Raw genomic sequence first — 18,051 nt, forward strand, 5'->3', positions numbered from 1 at the left:
CCTCCATTCTCAACTCACTACCTAATTTTAACCGAATCCCTTATCATCAGCCTATCCCTGAGACCCAATCCCATTGAAACGCTCTACAGCAAACCCAACGCGGCTGAATTCCAGTACTCAGCCTCATCTGTAGCCCCAACTCCATCTCCAGGCCTTTTTCTTCTTAAACACACAGGAATGCCCACATTTATTCTACCCTTCAGACACAAGAAAGAACTCTTCAGATGGGTGGGTAAAAAGTCAGCTTGGGCTTGGATGGGGCAGGGATTGGACCTGGGAAAACAATATTTCAGATAAATGGCCTTTTAGGAGCAGGGCTGGATGGGGTGAGGGAGTTCATGTGGAGAAGAAACTGGGGAGAAAGAAGCAAGAATCGGAAAACTCGGTTGTGGGGGGGGGGCGCTGGGATGAGGGGGAAGAGGAAGGAGGAAGAGATGTTGTTTCAGGAAGGAGTAGGTGTCTCCTGGAACTGTGACTGGGTGGGGCCATGAGTTAATCCTAGGGGGTGGAGGGGGCAGGATTAGGGGTTATGGAGGACAGAGGTGGGGTCAGAATTCGGAAGGAAGCCAGGGATGGAGACCAGTTGGAGTTTAGATAGAGAGACACAGTGGTGTTATGATAAGGATAAAGGGTTGAGATGGATGGAATAAGGGTTCACATCAAAACTGGTGTGGTCCAGGGGGCAGGGCATAGCCCAGGGGTAGAGTGCATGCTGCACAAGGTCCTGGGTTCAATCCCCAGGACCTCCATTAAAACAAACAAACAAACAAATAAACCTAATTACTCCCCCAAACAAAACCAAAGAAACAAACAAAACTGGTGTGGTCCATACCAGGGGAGTTAAAGTTTGGACACAGGGGTCCAATCTAGTATTAAAAGATAATTTTTCAAAAAAAATGATCTAGCCATGACTCTTCCTGCATCTATAAAATGAGCAGATATCAAAGATGTTGTCTTCATTCATTAATAAATGATGGATCTAGGAAAGAACCACACATGTACAGGCAATAAGGAATGCTGAAATGAATTTACAAATAGATGCAAAACTGGCTTATTCTATATGGAAGGGAGGGAATTGCACTTCCCCCCGACAAAACTCATTTGCACAGTTATGGACAAGAATTATTTATATTTTTATATAGTTATAATTTACGGAGTTGTAAAGCAGCTCAAAGACAGTGAAAGAAACAGACCTCATAAAATCGGATAACCTGTCTAGTTTTTCACTGATGATACCTGTTGGATATATCTTAAAGTCTTTCATAGGTTTTCCCTCCCCTAGGAGGAGAAGTCTGTGGTCAGGTTTAGCAGGGAGTTAGGGGAGTTCTGATGATAGTGTTGGGGATGCAATTGAGTTTGGGGAAGAGAGTGAACACAGGGTGAGGATGGGGTGGGAGTTGGGTTTTGGCGATAGGATTGAGTTGTAGATGAGGGAGACCTGGGGATAAGGCTGTTGATGGAGCCCTGTTGGGTTGGGGCTGAAGATGGGGCCAAAGCTGAGGCTTTGGATGGGGAGGTGTTGAAATAAAGTGGAGTTGGTGTTGTGGGTTGACGCTGATGCTGAAGATGAGATGTGCTGTCGAGTGTCTGTGTTGGGGGTAGGGTTTTGGTGGGAGCAGGGTGGGTCAGAGCTGTGAGTGCCTCTCAAGGTGACAGAGAGGCTGCTGTCCTTCCCCACCTGGGAATTACCCCACCTTCCAGGGCTGGGCCCAGAGTGGGGACTGGGTTCACTCTTTCTGAGTAGAGTGGGGTTCAGGCTGAGTGACAGGAGGAAGGATGCCAGGTTAAGTGAGGTAACAGGCTTGTGTGGGAAGTCGGGGTACCTGTGCCCTCTTGTGGCTTGGGTCCAGAAAAAAAGCCTTTTTCACTTGGGAAGGGCTGGAATCTGGAGTCAAAGTGGCTGGCTTTGGCATTTGCTAAGGGGTGAGCACCAGGTCAACACTGATTTCAGGGCTTATGATTGGCTGACTGTTGTTGAAGGGAGGTCTGGACCCACCAACGATTGGATGCCTTCCACCCCCTCACTTGACTGATAGGGCAGCTGGGGCCCACGGGGTCAGTGAGCTGCTGCAAGCCACGCAACAACCAGACCAAATCCAGGTATACCGTCTCATAGATCAGGGTCTTTCCTCCTCAAAGAGCAGGGCTGGAGAAAGAAGGAGTACGGACTAGAAGAAGAGACGGTGCTCCTAGTGGTTCAGAGCTGAGACTCTTGAGCGAAACTGCCTGCTTTCAAGTGACATGGCCACTCTGTGCCTCAGTGTCCCATTTGTAGATGGATGTTGTCAACAGTACATGCCTCACAGAGGAGAGTTAAGTGAGTTAATATTTGAAGGCACTTAGACGAGAGTCTGACACGAACCAAGGGCCACAAATGTGCTTGTTCAATAAGTAAAGGCAGAGATGGAGGCAGTGCAAGGTTCCTGGGGGCCCCACCCTAGGTTGGCTTCAAAATGGAGTTCTTTTGTCAAGTAGGAACTGGAAGTTCTGGTTGGAAGTGCTGGCTGGGACCAGAAAGTTGGCCCCACACCCAGGCCTGGAGCAGAGGTCCCAATGTAAACGTGAAAGGAGGGGGAGACAGAGAAAGACACAAAGGGATAAATACACAAATAGAAAAACAGGGTGGATGGGAGAGGGCAGAGGAAGCGTAGGGAGAGACAAAGGCACAAAGGCCTTAGAGGTAGAAAGACAGAGAGACGCCTGGGGAAAAACCAGACTTGGGCTTTTGGAGAGAAGTTGAGACCTGTGAGTTTTTCTTTAGAGCTGGATCCATGTGATTAAGGATGTTGGCCCCAGTCATCATCTTTGTCATGCAGCAGCGAAAAACACCACTTTCCACCCATCAGAATAGCAAAAACTAGAAAGGTCAGTCTTGCCATCTACCTGCATCTGTGCCCACATCCTCTGCCTCCTCTCCCATGTCTACAGATGAACAGTCTTTGCCTCCGTCTAAGACGGACCCCTCCACCTGTGCCCGGTGTCCCATCCCCTCTCACCTCCCTGAGGACATAGTTCCCGCCATCAGTTCTCTGCTCCCTTGCCTGCATCATCAGTTTCCTCCCCAGTGAGCAGTCCCATTAACACACAAACATGCTACAATTTCTCCCACATTCCATCAAAAGAATTAAAAAAAACAAAAAAAAACAAAAAACCTTCTCTTAACCTTCATGCTCTCCTTCCACCCTGGTCCAGTTTTGGTGCCCCTGACTGCAATTCTCTGAAACCTTGGCCACACGTACTGTCTGCAGGTCCTCTCCTCCTGTTGTCTCGTGAGCCCACTCCATGCAAACTTCCTCCCCGGCTACTCCACCAACTATGGCCCAGTTAAGGGCACCCATGTTGCAGAACCCATCAGCTAGCTCTTTGGGGTTCATCTTACTTGAGTAATCAGCAGCATTTAACAAGTGGATCACTCCCTTTTCCTTCCAAGTCTTCCCTCGGCTTCTGAGACGCTACCCCTTCTTCATCTGCCTCATAATTCACTGACTGCTTCTCATCCATGTCTGGTGCTGTTTTGTCCTCCGGTCTCCAACCTCTCCATGGTGGAGCACCCCAGGGCTCAGCACTTGGCCCTCTGGGTTCTCTGTGTCTACGCTCACTCCCTCAGTGATCTCGTTGGCTCTCGTGGCTTTAAATACCATCAACATGCTGACGACTCCCAAATTTTATGTCTCCATCCAGACCTCGCTCTGAACAGCCAATTGCCTACTCAACAAATTCACGTTCAAAACTAGACTCCTGTCCTCCGCCCCAGCACGTTCCAGATAGCCTCCTCTGACAGTCTTGGTCTTCTCAGTAAAGGGTCCCTTTATTCTTCCGTATTCCTTGGCCAAAACCCTAGTCTCCTTCTTGAGTCCCTTTTCTCACATCCATTTTGTTACCAAACCTTGCCAGCTCTACCTTCAAAATAGATCCCAAATCAGACCATTTCTCCACACCTGCCATCCCTGCCACCCTGGTCCCTCCCAGCCACCATCATCTCTCACCTGGGTTACCTCCAGTTTCTCACCTGGTCTTGTTTTTGTCCTTGTCTGCCTACACTCTATTTACAACACAACCACCAGAGCGATCTTTCAAAACGTAAGTCAGGGCAGGTCATTCCTCTTCTCAAAAGCCTGCAGTGCCTCCCACCTCACTCAGAATGAAAGTCAGGTTTTCTTATGGTGGCGGAGAGGGCTCCACGCCATCTGGCCCCAGTAGTCCTCTGACATCATCTACCCTCTCTTCTTTTCCAGCCCTGCTTATGCCAGGTGCGCTCGCACCTCACAACCTGAATACCTGTTGTTCCCACTCGTGGAGCCCGCTTCCAAATCAGGCCTCTGCCTGGTTTCTTCCATTCTTGTCATCCTCTCCCTGAAGACTTCCCTGACCACTGTAGCTGGGGATCCCTGAGACAGGTTCAGGGGATCACTAGAAGGACTCATAGAACTCAGAAAAGCTCCTGGGCTCACAGGTTTGGCTTATCACAGTAAAACAGGAAGGCACACGGGGCTGAGGCCTAGAAAGACCAGGCGCCAGCTGCCAGCTGTCCTCTCCCGGTGGCTTTGCCTGGACCACCTCGCCTTGCCCAGCAACAGTGTGTGATGACACGCACAGAATGTTGTCCACCAGGGAAGCTCAGCTGAGTCCTGGAATCTGGGTTTTTTACTGGGGGGTCAGTCACACAGATACGTGGCTGTCCCCTGGCATGGCTGACCTCAGTCTCCAGCCCCTCCACGGGTCAAACATGCCCCCAGACCTCCACCACAAATGACCTTACTCAGATACCTATCTGCATAGCCCAAGGCCCCAAGGTAGACAAGGACACTGCCAATAGGCAGAATGTGCCAAGGGCTCAGAGGTTATCTCCGGAAGTCAGGCAAGGGCCAAACTTTTCTTTGTAATGTTCAGGGTTTGGACGACACAGGCTTGCTGTGTTAACCCCTCACTGCACAACCACCTGCTTAAAATGATCACCTTCTCTGACATTCTCTGTCTCCTTACTCCACTTCACTTTTCTCCAAGGCACTTACTCCCATCTGTGATTCTTTATGTTTTACTTACCCATTTGTTTCTTGTTTGACTCTCCTCTAGAAGTGAGTTCTCCGAGGGCAACAATATTATCTGCTTTGTTCCTAGAACAATACCTGGCAAATAATAGGATTCAATGAATATTTGCTGAATGAATGAACTACAGGTATTTTTGAGGGTGTAGGGAGATACAAATCCTTTTTTTTTTTTAATTGGGGTATAGTTGATTTACAACATTATGTTAGTTATCTGGTGTACAGCATAGTGATTCAGTTACACATATATATGTATATATATATATATATATTCTTTTTCATTACAAGTTATTGCAAGATATTGAATATAGTTCCCTGTGTTATTCAGTAGGATCTTGTTGTTTATTTTATTTTGAAAATTTGTGTGTGGGGTGCTAATTAGTTTATTTATTCATTCATTCATTTATTTCTCATGGAGGTACTGGGTATTGAACACAAGACCTTGTGATTGCTAAGCATCTGTTCTATCACTGAGCTATACCCTCCACCTCCAATCTATTTTATATATAGTAGTTTGTATCTGCTAATCCCAAACTCCTAATTTATCCCTTCCTCAGCTTGAATCCTTATCTGGATGAAATTTGCCAGTACCTGAGGAAATTGATTAAGATTACGCCTTTTGGTCCAATGGTCCTGCTCCTGTGAATATTCCAGAGATGCCTTCTGTCGGTATTTAAGGGGCATGCTCCCCAAACAGTCGTTGCACTGTTGCTTAGATAGTGGAAGGACCATAGATGTCCATCTCTGGGGACACATGGTAGAGGCATACCATGGAGTGGTGCTTTTCAGACTCTAACAAGCATGAGTCCCCTGGGGATCTTGTTAAAATGCAGATTCTGGTTCAGTTGGTCTGGGCTGAGGTCCAAGACTCTGACTTCCAATAAGCTCCAGATAATTCCCATACTGCTATTCCCTGGACCACAGTAGACTAAAGTATTCCTGTCCAATAGAACTTTCGCAATAATGGAAATCTAGTTCTCTGCGCTGTCCAATATGGCAGCCATGTCTGGTTACCAAGCATCAGAAAGATGGTGAGTGTGATCGAGGAATGGAATCTTAATGTGTATAAAATCTAGCTAATCTTAGCTTAAAAATTAAATGACCACACATGGCTAGTGGCTACTATATTGGACAGCACGGGTTGAGAGGACACTGTGGCAGTGAGGAGTAACATACCAGATGAGCAGATGACAGCATAGATAGACTGTTAACACACCGTTCTGGCCATCTTTGGTGAAATAAGATCACCTGTTTAATACGGCAACCTGACTCTTCACCCACACTCACCTTCCTTCGTACCCCATTTCACCAAATGCTTCGATCGACTGACGCTATTGTTTTGTATACCACTAAGAAAGGAAAAGGAGCTGTCGACTGAATTGGGATGCCGTGCTAAGACATAACGCTGTCGGTTAGTTGTAAGATGCCTTCTTCTTTCAGAGATGTTAAAAATGGGAGAGGAATGTGCATCTGAGAAGCAATACAATAGGGTGTTCAACCATTACAACTGGAAAGACGAGTTGGAAATCTGATTAAAGTGATCTTTAAACTGCTTTTACTTAGCTTTATAGAAGGATGCAGACAAAGAATTACAGTATGGGCTATATCTTCATCTCTCTGGGGGCCCAAAGCTACTCAAGTACACAGCTGCTTTCAACCCCTTTCCTTCTCAGAGCCCGTATGGCCACCCCATGTGAGAGCCAAGGTGTGGCTGTATCACCTCAAAGAAAGGTGCAGCTCCACTTCCCAGCAACCTTTTTTTCTTTTTTGACTGAAGTATAGTTGGTGTACAATATTATATGTTACAGGTGTATGACAGAGTGATTCACAATTGTTAAAGGTTATGTTCCATTTATAGTTATTGTAAAATATCGGCTATATTCCCCCCTCCCCCTCCAGCAATCTTTTGAGCTGCTGTAGCTGGCAGGTCCCAGACCTCTGGGTCTCAGGATTTTCTGACCCCGTGCTGTCTCCCTGTGCAAAGCAGGTGAACACTTGTGTGGCCACACAGCCTCCTACTGTATCTGAGTTCTGCGGCATCCAAGCACAGAACCATGAGAAGAGGGACAGTTGGGAAGGGATGTGCAGATGCTCACCATGACAGAAGTAATGTGATAGATATAAACAGCCTCCAAGCAGAGATATCTGTAAAAAATTATTAGGAATGGATGGGTTTGGAGTATTTATTGACTTTTAAAAATACATTATTTAATTGTAAGTTTATGTAATTGAATTTTTAATAAATGGCTGTGTTTAGCAATGGCCTCTCTGAATTCCTGCAAATTTGCCAGCAGGCTCATTCATCCGGGGTGGTGTGAGCTGGCTCTGGCACACAGACAGGGCCTGCCACCCAGCCCAAGTGTAATGGCCTTTTTATTTATAGGGACTCTCTACTTTTAAATTATGTTTACTGTTTCTTGTCTGTCACCTCCTGCTAGAATGTAAGCGCTGGGAGGAGAAGCGTTTGGATTTGCCTGGTGTGTTCACAGCTCTACTTCCAGCACCTGGAACAACGCCTGGCATGTAGAAGGTGCCCATAAATAGACGAGGGCCTGGCATGTAGGAGGCACCCAGTAAATAGCCATTCTTGAATGAAAGTAAGAAAGAGAATGAACGACCAGTACTACAGAAATACAAAAATAAATAAATAAATAAATAAATAAATAAATAAATAAGAGAATACTATGAACAACTATCTGGAGACAAACTGGACAACCTAGAAGAAATGGATAAGTTTCTGGAAACACACAATCCACGAAGACTGAATCAAAAAGAAATAGACCACTTGAACAGACCACTAGAAATCACTAGAAATGAAATAGAATCAGCAATAGAAAACCTCCCTACGAACAAAAGTCCAGGACCAACTACATATAAAAATAGATTTTAAGAAGTTTCTTTTGTATAGCACAGGGAACTATATTCAGTATCTTATAATAACCTTTAATGGAAAAAATATGAAAACAAATATACATATGGATATGCATGACTGGGACATTGTGCTGTACACCAGAGATAGACACATGGTAATTGACTGCACTTCAAAAAAAAAAAAAAAGGCCAGGACCAGATGGCTTTTCTGGAGAATTCTACCAAACATACAAAGAAGAACGCATACCGATCCTTCTCAAACTCTTCCAAAAGACTGAAAACTCATTCTTTGAAGCCACCATCACCCTGATACCAAAACCAGACAAAGACACTACCAGAAAAATAGATACACTGGTTGGGACTGGAGCAGAGTTAGGGGAGGGGGGTAACTGGATTTGTTCATCCATCTGTTAATTAATTGTTGCGTTTTAAAATACTTGATAAATGAAACTTAAAATAAACAAAGAAAGAGAATGAGATTCAGAACACAGTGATTTCATGCAAATTAGAAGCAACACAATGTGACAACACCCGTGTTCCAAGGATGCTTGGTATTTGAGGCCATTTGTGTTGGTGCCTGTGGGGAGGGAGGGGACCAGGGCCAAGGAGGACAGGTCTCTGTCAGGACTTGCACTCAAGGGTGTGATTAATTCAACTCTCCTCACTGAGATCTGATTAGGAAAATGAGGACCTCTCTATTTGAATAGAGTTTTCCAGGAAACAAGGTAGGTCTTTGCCCTCCCTGCCCTGGACTTTAGAGAGGAGGCTTGGGGAGGGGCAGTCCTGCTCAGGGCCACACTGCAAGGCTGGGGCGTTTCTTTCTACCATACCAGGTACAGTGGACGGTGAGGGGGCAGACCCCCAGGGGACACCGTGCACCTCTTTTTGGGACACAGCTCCTGACTGGGTCTGTTGGGGCTGCTCTGTGCCCATCGTGGATGAATTAAATGAATAGATAAATGGAACTTAGGGTTGTTAAAATTTTATTAGTAGTAATTATCCAGTTTTGAGAGACACTAAGAGTTTTGAAAATTGTCTCCCTTGGAATATGGTAACAGTTCGGTGCCTTTTGTCTTCATGCTCCTGCTCTGTGTGACTTAAGGACACCTTGAATAATGATGGGGGTGTTGTGGGGGTGGGGAGAGAACCCCTGAAGGAACTGCTCTGGGAGAGGGGAGTTCTGAGCCAGGGGTCAGGGTCAGGATGCTGGGGTCTTGGTCTGAGGGAGGAGGAGCTGGGGGCCAGGCTCCCTGGGTCTTGACTGGAAAGAGCAGGGTCTTGGGAAGCAGGCGGGGAGGTGGTATTCTACCACACCGGCTATGAACTGCTCCGCATGGTTTCCTGGATCCAGGTGTGGTACTTGCACAGGTTGGTGTAGACGCCGGGGAAGCCAGGCTGGGCACAGTGCTCCATCCCCCAGGACACGAGGCCCTGGAGCTGTCCTCTGCACACCAGGGGTCCCCCGGAGTCACCCTGAGTGGGGAGAGACAGAGATGGAGACACCTACCAACAGTTGGCCAGAGCTGTGGGTGTGGAGAGCCCAAGAGGCAAAGATGGGGCGGGGGTGGGCTGAGACTGGACATCTCAGCCCCTGGGCATTGTGGGTCTCTTCCTTCCCTCTTCACGGTTCCCACTCTATCTCGGTCCCTTGGGTCTCTTGGGCCCCTGTTCCACTTAGCTCCATCTCCAGAAACCTGTGTGCCTCCAGATCTCCTGTCTCTGGAGTCATCTCTCAGGATGGGTGACGCTCCCTAGAGGCCCTGAGCACAGCCGTCTAGGTGCCCATATGTAATGACGGCAGTGACAGCAGTGATCAGAGCTCTGTACTCCTTCCGTGGACCAGTCCATCTAATTCCACCAACTAAGCCATGCTACGCCTGTGGGGCAGGTGAGGAAACTGAAGCCCGGAAGGTTAGGTCCATTACTCAGGGCGAGCAGCTAGGAGGCAGCCTGGTTATCACAACCCTTCTTGGTCTCTGGGTTGGAGGCGGGGGGAACGCCACTGGTCTTCATGCTCTTGAGGTCCTTTGTAAGTTCCAGCCCCAAACACCCCCCTTCCTCAGGCTGTCTCCCTGGGCCTCACCTGACAAGAGTCCTTCCCTCCTTGGGGGACCCCTGCACAGACCATGCCAGCAGTGATGGCTCCAGGGTAGGCCTGCTGACACCTCTGATGGGAGATGATGTTGACGTTCACGCATTGCAGAAGGTTGGGCAACCTAGCTTTAGGGGGCACTGAAGGGTTAGAACGGGGATACCTTCCAACAGGACCCAGGAGTCTGAGCCTGAGCCCCTCCTCCCTCAGACCCAGGGGTCCATTCCCCAGCCCCACCTCCCTCAGACCCAGGACTCAGGCCCCCAGCCCCTCCTCCCTTGGACCCAGGGCTCAGGCCCACAGCCCCTCCTCCCTCGGACCCAGGGTTCAGGCCTAGCCCCCGTCTTCCCCGATGCAGGACTCCTCACTGGTAGGACTGGAAATGGTGCCCCAGCCCGACACAAGGCAGGGAGTCTCCGGGCTGGCACAGGAGCTGGCGGTGGCGATCGGCTGCACCGCCCTCCCCAGCCGCACGGGCCGCTCCAGCCGCAGCAGCATCAGGTCGTTCTCGTTGGTCCGGGAGTTGTACTGGGGGTGGCGCACCTGGCGAACCACGTGCAGCACCTGCTGTGTGGCCTCCCAGCCGCGCAGGTTGTGCTTGCCCAGGGCTACTCGAAGTGTCCTGGCCCATGACCCACAAGAGTGGTGCTGCTCAGCATCTGCCATGGAGACCCCTCCCCACCCTCCAGCCCCGCCCCCTCCCCTGGAGATGAGTTTTCCTCAAGCCTAACCTACCTGCCTTTAACTGCAGGCTGTGTTTGCTGTTCTCCTGTACCCTTTCCCCCAGCCTGGGCATTCTCTCGGGGCCCAATTCCACCACCCTCCCCATCCCCTCTTGGGCTGTGTTCTGCCTTCTAACTTGGGTATAAGGTGATGGTTGGGCATTCTTGGCTGAGTTCTGAGGTCTGTGCCTGGTTCTATAATTTGGGTTCTAAGTGAGACTCTGGGCTCTGGCTCTAGGCTCTAAATCAGAATTGGTATTCTGGAGTTGGCCCCAGGGAGGCTCCATCCCAGTTCTAGCCTGGCCTTTGGGTTCTAGACATCTTGAAATTTGACGCTAAGCTAGGAGCTGAGTTCTAGACTGAGTCCGGATTACAGCATACTTTCTAGATACTGGTGTGTGCTCCAGTTTCTAGGTTGAGTTCTGGGCTCTTGATTAAGTTCTGGCTATGAACTGGGTTGTAGACAATGGTTTGAGCTCTGTGCTCCAGTTGGGCTCAGGGTTCTAAACACTGGTCTGAATTTTTGATTCTAGGTCAAGATCTAATTTAGATCAAATTGCAGGTGATAGTCTGGGCTCTTGGTTCTAAACTCTGGTCTGAGCCCTTGGCCTCTGGTTGGCCTCTGGGTTCTAGATGGAGCTCCAGGTTGTGGTCAGGATCCCAGGTTCTAGATGTTGTTTGCATTCTGAGCTTTATGTTCTAGACTCTGGGCTGAGCTCTGGGCTCTGGGTTCTGTACTGAACTTCAGTTTATGGCATTGGCTCTGGTTTACGGGCACTGGGTGAGCATTCATCTGGACTTGGACTTCTAGTCTGGGGTCTAAGGTAGAGGTTTAGATCTAGAATCTGGGAGGGGCTCTGGGTTCTGTTTTAGATTGTGGCCTGCATTCTGGGATGTAGATGTTGGGTTAAGGTCTGGGTTCTAGGCTTATCAAAGAGGAGCTATAGACTAGACTCTGGATTAAACATTGGATCTAGAAGACAACCTGGCTCCAGGTCCTTTCTCCTATGCCTTGAGCCATAAGCAGGGTTCTGGAACCCACAAGCTGGACTGTGGGTTCTGAACCTTACTCTGGATTCTAGGCAGTGTTATGAGAGGGGTCGTGAGTTTCTGGAGGTAGATTGTGCCCTGAATTCAACCATCAGTCTGGAACAGGCTCCTAATCTTAGTCTCTATATAGAGCTTGGCCTCTGGATGGATCTCTAGGTTATATGTTAGGTTCTAGGTTCTGTGTGGGGCCCTAAGCTGTTGTATGGGTTCTAACCTGTTGATCTGCTTTTAGAATCTCAACTGAGTTCAAGATGTATGGCTGGATTCCATATTCTGAGCTGGGTCTGTGCTTCTAGGCTCTTATCTAGACCCCAAACCAGGACCCAGCTACTACACTGGGTTCTAACAGGCTGGAGGGGCCCAGCTGAGCTCTGTGGCTCCAGACTCCGGGACTCACTTGGCCCAGGATGGGAAGGGGTGACTCACGGGCGGGCGCAGTGAGCAGCAGTGATGGCCCACTGGTCGGACAGCAGGACCCCTCCACAGAGGAAGCGACGCGAGGGGCCTGTCAGCAGGGCCGCCTGCCACGGCTGGGAGTTCCGGGTGCAGGTGTAGCCACCAATTATCTTGTTCTCGTTCCCTTGGCTCTGTGCCAGGGCTAGGGAGAGGCAGGGGTGAGGTGGGGTGGGGAAAGCAAATGAACTCAGGCCCTCCACCCCCCAAACCTTTAGGGCATCTGGGACCACAAATCCCCATTTCTTTGCCTAATCCTTAAACCACCCGCTTTTATCTCCCCTACTCAATAGGAGACATGCCAAACATCGCCCCCATTACTGTCCCAACACAACCAGGGGGTTTTCTGACACCCCCTTACCCCTAGGCACCTCCATAGTGTCTATTATTGGACCCCAGGGCTACTTTATCCAGGGCCCTGATCCATCTCCTAACATTGCCTCCACTTGCCCACAAGCGTTTTCTATCAGTACTTTTCACAATACACCACAATTCCAACCAGTAACCCTCCAGCACAATCAGGGAGCTCCCCGTCCCTCCCCCAGACGTCTCACTCAGTGTGACCCTGCCCCGCGCCCCAGGATGCACTCTGTCACCCCACGCCCACTCTGCAGGCCACACCACTCTCCTTACCAGGAGCCCACCACCCCGGCATCACCCCCTCCACCATTTCTGACAACACGCTGTCTCTCCCGTATTCGCTCTTTCTCTGACACAATCAAGAAGTGTCCCGTGGCCCTCCTTTCTAAGAAGACCCAGTCAAGACCTGCTGGTTCTGCACAATTCCTCATTTATTTACCTCTGTCTCCTACAAGCCTGCAATCTCCTAATATCTCCACGACTCAGAACTTGGGCATCGCCTCCAGCGCCCTCCTGTGCCAGGATCCCCAAGCTACACCCCACTCCTTCCCACCAGGTCACCTGCGAGCATCCCTGGTCCCCAGAATCCTTCCCCATCTCTTCTCAGAGTCCTCAGACCCCACTGCTATCTTACCTACAGCCAAGATCTGAAGTGCTGTCAGCAGGAGGAACATTCTGGGGGTTGGGGTTGGATTCTGGCAAATGGAAAGAAAGAAAGTGAGGAAGAAGGAGGCTGCAAGAGACCCAGAGGTGGTGGGACAGAGACAGAGAGAGCCTCTCATGCAGAGACAAAGGTGCTTAGAGACATGGATGAGGCGTAGGGTAGAAGCCAGAGACCTGGAGGGCAGGGTCTGGGGGCTCCTTGGTGGCTGAGAAGGGCTTGGGTCCTGCCTTGCTGTCTCCTGCCTGGAGGAAGTGGGGATCGTGTCCTCCTTCTCTGTCACTCGTGGAGGCCTTTTATCCCTGGTCTGAGTAGCTGGCCCTGCCCCCCGCCCATCTCTTGACCTTTTTTTTTAATTGCCTAGTTCCCATTCCAGGATCGCTGGTCCCATCTCCTCCCTCCACCTCTCCGGCCAGAGAAGCAGCCACAATTGTTAATGAGAACCTGCCTGCCCAGTGGGTGAAGGTGTTATAATCTAGGAGGAACCCAGGGCGAGGGACCCCAGGGCAGGGTGGATGGGGTGGTAGTGGAGGTTCAGGGAAAAGTGCTGGGAGGTGCTGAGAGAGGGAGGGACAGAGGCAGAGAAACAGTAAGAGAAACAGGCCAGAGGAAGAAGTGTCAGAGGGAGAGGGGCTTGAGGGAGATGGAGGAAGGGCAGGAAGATGAATGTCGATGGGACAGAGGCAAAAAGACAAGCTAGGCGGGGGGTGGGCACAGAGCCCGAGATTCACAGAGAGATGAGAGTGGAAGAGCCAGAGAGAGAAGCAGAGAAACAGAGGGAGGAAGGGGAAGACAGAACAGAAACAGGAGCAGAGAAAGAAGGCGGAGAGAGAGAAAAGAGGCAGAGGTACCCCACCCTCCAAACGCGCACACACAGAACAACAGCAGCGCTGATGCAAGGAGGGGGAGGTGGTGCTGCGCTGGGAGACAAGGAGGCGGGAGATGCAGGACCAGGCAGAGGACAGCAGGGCGATGGGGGAGTCAGGGAGGCAGATACGAAAGACGACAGGAAGAGAGGGAGGCAGGGGGTGGGGATGGGGAAACGGCAGGAGGAGGAGGTGCTGGAGGCACCTGGTGCTGGGCCTGCCTGTCCCCCACACTTTCTCCCTTTGTGGTCCTCACAGTCCTGAGAGGTGGGAGAGCAGGGACCCCGGCAGGGGGCTGGGAAGGGGGATCAGGGCAGAACTGGTGCCCCCAACTAGGGCTCTGCAGAGAGGCTGGGGAACAGAGAGGTACAGAGACCCAGAGAGAGGGGGACAGGGACCCAGAAGGAGAGAGAGGGAGACAGGGACCAGAGAGGGGGCGTATAGAGACCCAGAGACAGCAGGAGAGACAGAGCGATGCAATGGGGAGCCTGAGGTGGGTCTGGGTTCGAGGCACCCATCCTAACTTGGGGCAGGGCCCGCTGCCCTCAGCTCCTCCCCCAGCCTCTTAAATTCCCTAATGACTGCAATTTGTCCCTGGGCCTGGGCAGCCCATCCCAGACCACCACGCAGTGACTCAGGAGGCCACGTCTCTGCACTCTCCCTCCATCAGCAACCCCGGGGCTGACTCCCAAACCACTTTCCTCCCGTCTCCGCCCCAGGGCCGTTCCCTGCTCCTGGGGAGTCTCTGTGCTTCTGAATCCTCACAGGGCAGCGGCAGGCGCACCTCCTCTGTGAAGGTGTGTTTAGGGCAGTGGGAGGAGAATATCCTCCAGGTGGGTGGGGAGGGATCTGGTCCAGGCTCTCCCCAGCCCCATCCCATGTCTACCCACCAAGGGAGCCATGGCCATCTCACCCCCACCCCTACCACCTTCACGCCAAGGCTGTTCGCACCAGCTGCTGCAGACAACAAATGGAGCTGATGTACCAAATCCGCAGTGTCCTTTTAGCCTGCACTTTTTTTATAAGGGGCAAAAGGAAACTCAGTCTGGTGTGATGTGTGCTCTGACCAGGGGTGTTGAGGGCCTGATGAAGTCCCAGGGGCAGGGAAAAGTGTTCCCAGAGGGCGGGCTGTCTAAGCCGGGCACTGCGGATGAGTAGGAGTTCATCGGGGGGGATGGGCGGAGTGAGGTGTGGGGGTGGGAGGGAGGAGCGCAGCTCTGAGTAGGGACCTTCAGTCAGTCAGGAGGATGGCGCCGGCCCAGGGTGCTAGAGGGACAGGTGGCCATGAGGGCAGGGCCAAGGGTGATTCTAAGCAGCGGAGAGAAGAGCCTTTAAGCTTCTCACTGCAGACCTTGGGCCAGAGCTTAGGAGCGCTGTCTGGTTAGAGACACTGGTGGGGTGTTACCAGCACAGACAGACGGCCCTGGAAACCAGAGCACCGCGGGGCTCACATGGGGAGATTGTACAGAGTGGGGAGACCAGGGGCATCTTCCTGGGACCACAAGAAGACCCCTAGTTTAGGGGGTAGGAGGCCAAGAAGGAGTGATGGAAGACTTAGGGAGAAGCCAGATTTTTGAAGAAAGTATTGATGGGAGTGGGAGCCGGGGCTGTGGGCAGAGACGAGCGTGGAGCAGAGGAGACCCTGGGCAAAGAGGACTCTCTGATGCAGAGGGACAGGGAGGGTATAGCTCAGTGGTAGAGCGCATGCTTAGCCTGCACAAGGTCCTGGGGTTCAATCCCCAGTACCTCTATTGAAAAAAAAAAAAACACAAGGACAAAATACACTGAAGTGCATTTGGAGCAGGGTAATAGCTTAGTGGTAGAACACATGCTTAGCATGCACGAGGTTCTGGGTTCTATCCCCAGGACCACCATCAGAAAAAAAAAAAGTTGTGGAGGGAGGAGATGGTGTCTGAAGTCTGGTTATGAGAGGAAAGAACAAAACAACACTCATGTTACTGAGGGTTTGGCCCAGCCAGGAGCTGTGCTCTGTTCTTTCTGCTTTTTTTTTTTTTTTAAGTTTTCATGTTCCAAACTTTTTAAAAAATTCATTTTTTATTGCAGTGAAATGCACATAACATGAAATTTACCTTTTAAATCATGTTTAGGGTACAGTTCAGTGGTATTAAGTACATTCGCAAGGTTGTGCAACAATCCCCACCATCCGTCTCCAAATCCTTGTCATCTCCCCCAGTTGAAACTCTGTCTCCATTAAACACAGGTGGCTCTCCATCCTCCGTCCCCCAGACCCTGGTAGCCTCCATCCTACTTTCTGTCTCTAAGAATTTGACCACACCAGGTATTCCTGTAAGTGGCATCCTACAGCAAATGTGTGCTTACTTTTTGTGTGTCCGGCTTATTTCACTGATCCTAACGTCCTCAAGGTTCGCCCTCGCTGTCGCGTGTCAGAACTTCCTTCCTTCTTAAGGCTGAATCCTGTACCATCATGTGGATGAGCCGTATTTTGTCTACCCAGGTAACTTCTTTATGTGGGTTAGCGTCTTTCCTTCCTCCTCCCCTCCCTCCCCTCCTCTCTCCCTTTCTTCCTCTTTCTCCTGCCTGCCTTTCTTTATTCTCTCTCCCTCCATTCAACAAATATTTATTGAGCATCTACTATGTTAGTAGTCATGGGTTTAAATGCTGAGGATACAGTAATGAGCAAAATAGACCGAGATCCCTGCCCTATTGATGGAATGAAAGGCAACCCCGGAAAAGAAAGTTAAATAAATACAGTGTATATTACAAGCTCTGCAGTGCTGTGATGCTGTGAAGAACCATAAGAAAGCAGGGAGAAAGGCTGGGTCGGGACCCAGGTGACCTTTGAGCAAAGAGCTAAAGGTAGAGGGATATCTGGGGGAAGACTGTGCCAGACAGAGACACAGCAAGTGCAAAGGCCCTGAGGTGGAAGGTCTGGTGTGTCCAGGGACCAGTGAGGGAGCCAGCGTAGCTGGGGCAGAGTGAGCAAGGGAAGAGAATAGGAGGAAATGAGGGCTGTGAAGTCATGGAAAGTCCAGACAGACCAGGTACTATGTTGTGCCCATTTTACAGCCTGAGAAGTGGAGGCTGAGATGGGGGAAGCGGCTTGTCCAAGGTCATCCAAGCACAGGAGGAAACGCACAAACTCAGGACTATCTGAATCTTCTCTCTGCCGTCTCCCGAGGCGACTTGAGCATCAATTCCATCTGAGCACTAAGTTGGGCGTCCAACACTGTTTCTATGCATTTTTCATAAATTAACTCACCGGACCCTCCCGACGGTCTCGTGAGAAAGGTGCTCTTGTCATCCTCCGTGCGCGGACGGGGAAGTGGCGACGCCCGGCCACGGTTACACAACGCGGGTGGCCGCGCCATGACTTGAACCCAGGCGGCCGCGCCGTGACTTGAACCCAGGCGGAGAGTTCTAAACAACCGCACGGAACTTGATGCCCGACAACAAAGGGGCTGATGGTGCAACCATCCAAGAGGTGGGATTAACCCCGGACAAGAGGGAAGCCGCCTCTTCCATTGTTTAGGAAGGAAGAAGGAAAGGGCGGGTGAGGATGTGGCCGGAAGTGGAGGGAGGGTCGTCCAGGGAGACCGGGAGGCCGAGGCCAGCTCACCTCAAGGGGCACCTGGACGGGGGGGGGGGGGGGGGGGGGGGGCTGGAGAGGTGAGGATGGCAGGTACCCAGGTGAGGTTGGCGATCAAGGATTTAAAGAGGCATCCGCTGAGCGGCTAGATGATTTTGTTCTGTTTTGTTTCCCTCCAGCGAAGAGCAGGCACTTGCAGGGCTGGGTGATGGTGGGAGGAAGGCTGAGAGGGGAGCTGAGGGCAGCGTGGGAGAGGGGCTGGGGATAAGGCGCACTGTGGGGGTAAAGGAAGGGCAGATAGAAGGGGCTTGGGGAGGCTGCATGAGGAGGGTCGGGGTGCCTTTCAGGTGGAAAAACAGGTGT

General features: G+C 50.9%; 1 protein-coding gene across 8 annotated transcripts in view; it reads right to left on the bottom strand.

Annotated features, from left to right (window-relative positions):
- Positions 1-18,051, bottom strand: part of LOC105100150 (cytoplasmic tRNA 2-thiolation protein 1) — a 40,667-nt gene that overhangs the window by 9,339 nt on the left and 13,277 nt on the right. For 4 of the 8 annotated variants that reach the window (XR_010382434.1, XM_064489741.1, XM_064489745.1 and 1 more), the window contains 6 exons: positions 13,228-13,288; positions 12,207-12,378; positions 10,377-10,630; positions 10,000-10,083; positions 9,231-9,389; positions 5,044-5,126 (listed from right to left, as the gene is read on the bottom strand). Coding sequence is in view for 5 of the 8 variants with exons in the window: in XM_064489741.1 (XP_064345811.1) it covers positions 5,044-5,126; positions 9,231-9,389; positions 10,000-10,083; positions 10,377-10,630; positions 12,207-12,378; positions 13,228-13,288 (813 nt within the window). In the remaining 3 variants the exon portion in view is untranslated. Of the gene's footprint in view, positions 1-5,043; positions 5,127-9,230; positions 9,390-9,999; positions 10,084-10,376; positions 10,631-12,206; positions 12,379-13,227; positions 13,289-13,430; positions 13,529-18,051 lie in introns of those variants that run through there. The other 4 variants (XM_064489746.1, XM_064489743.1, XR_010382435.1 and 1 more) reach the window with 4 other exon arrangements.

This window comes from Camelus dromedarius, chromosome 9, assembly GCF_036321535.1.
Source record: "Camelus dromedarius isolate mCamDro1 chromosome 9, mCamDro1.pat, whole genome shotgun sequence".
Lineage (NCBI taxonomy): Eukaryota > Metazoa > Chordata > Mammalia > Artiodactyla > Camelidae > Camelus > Camelus dromedarius.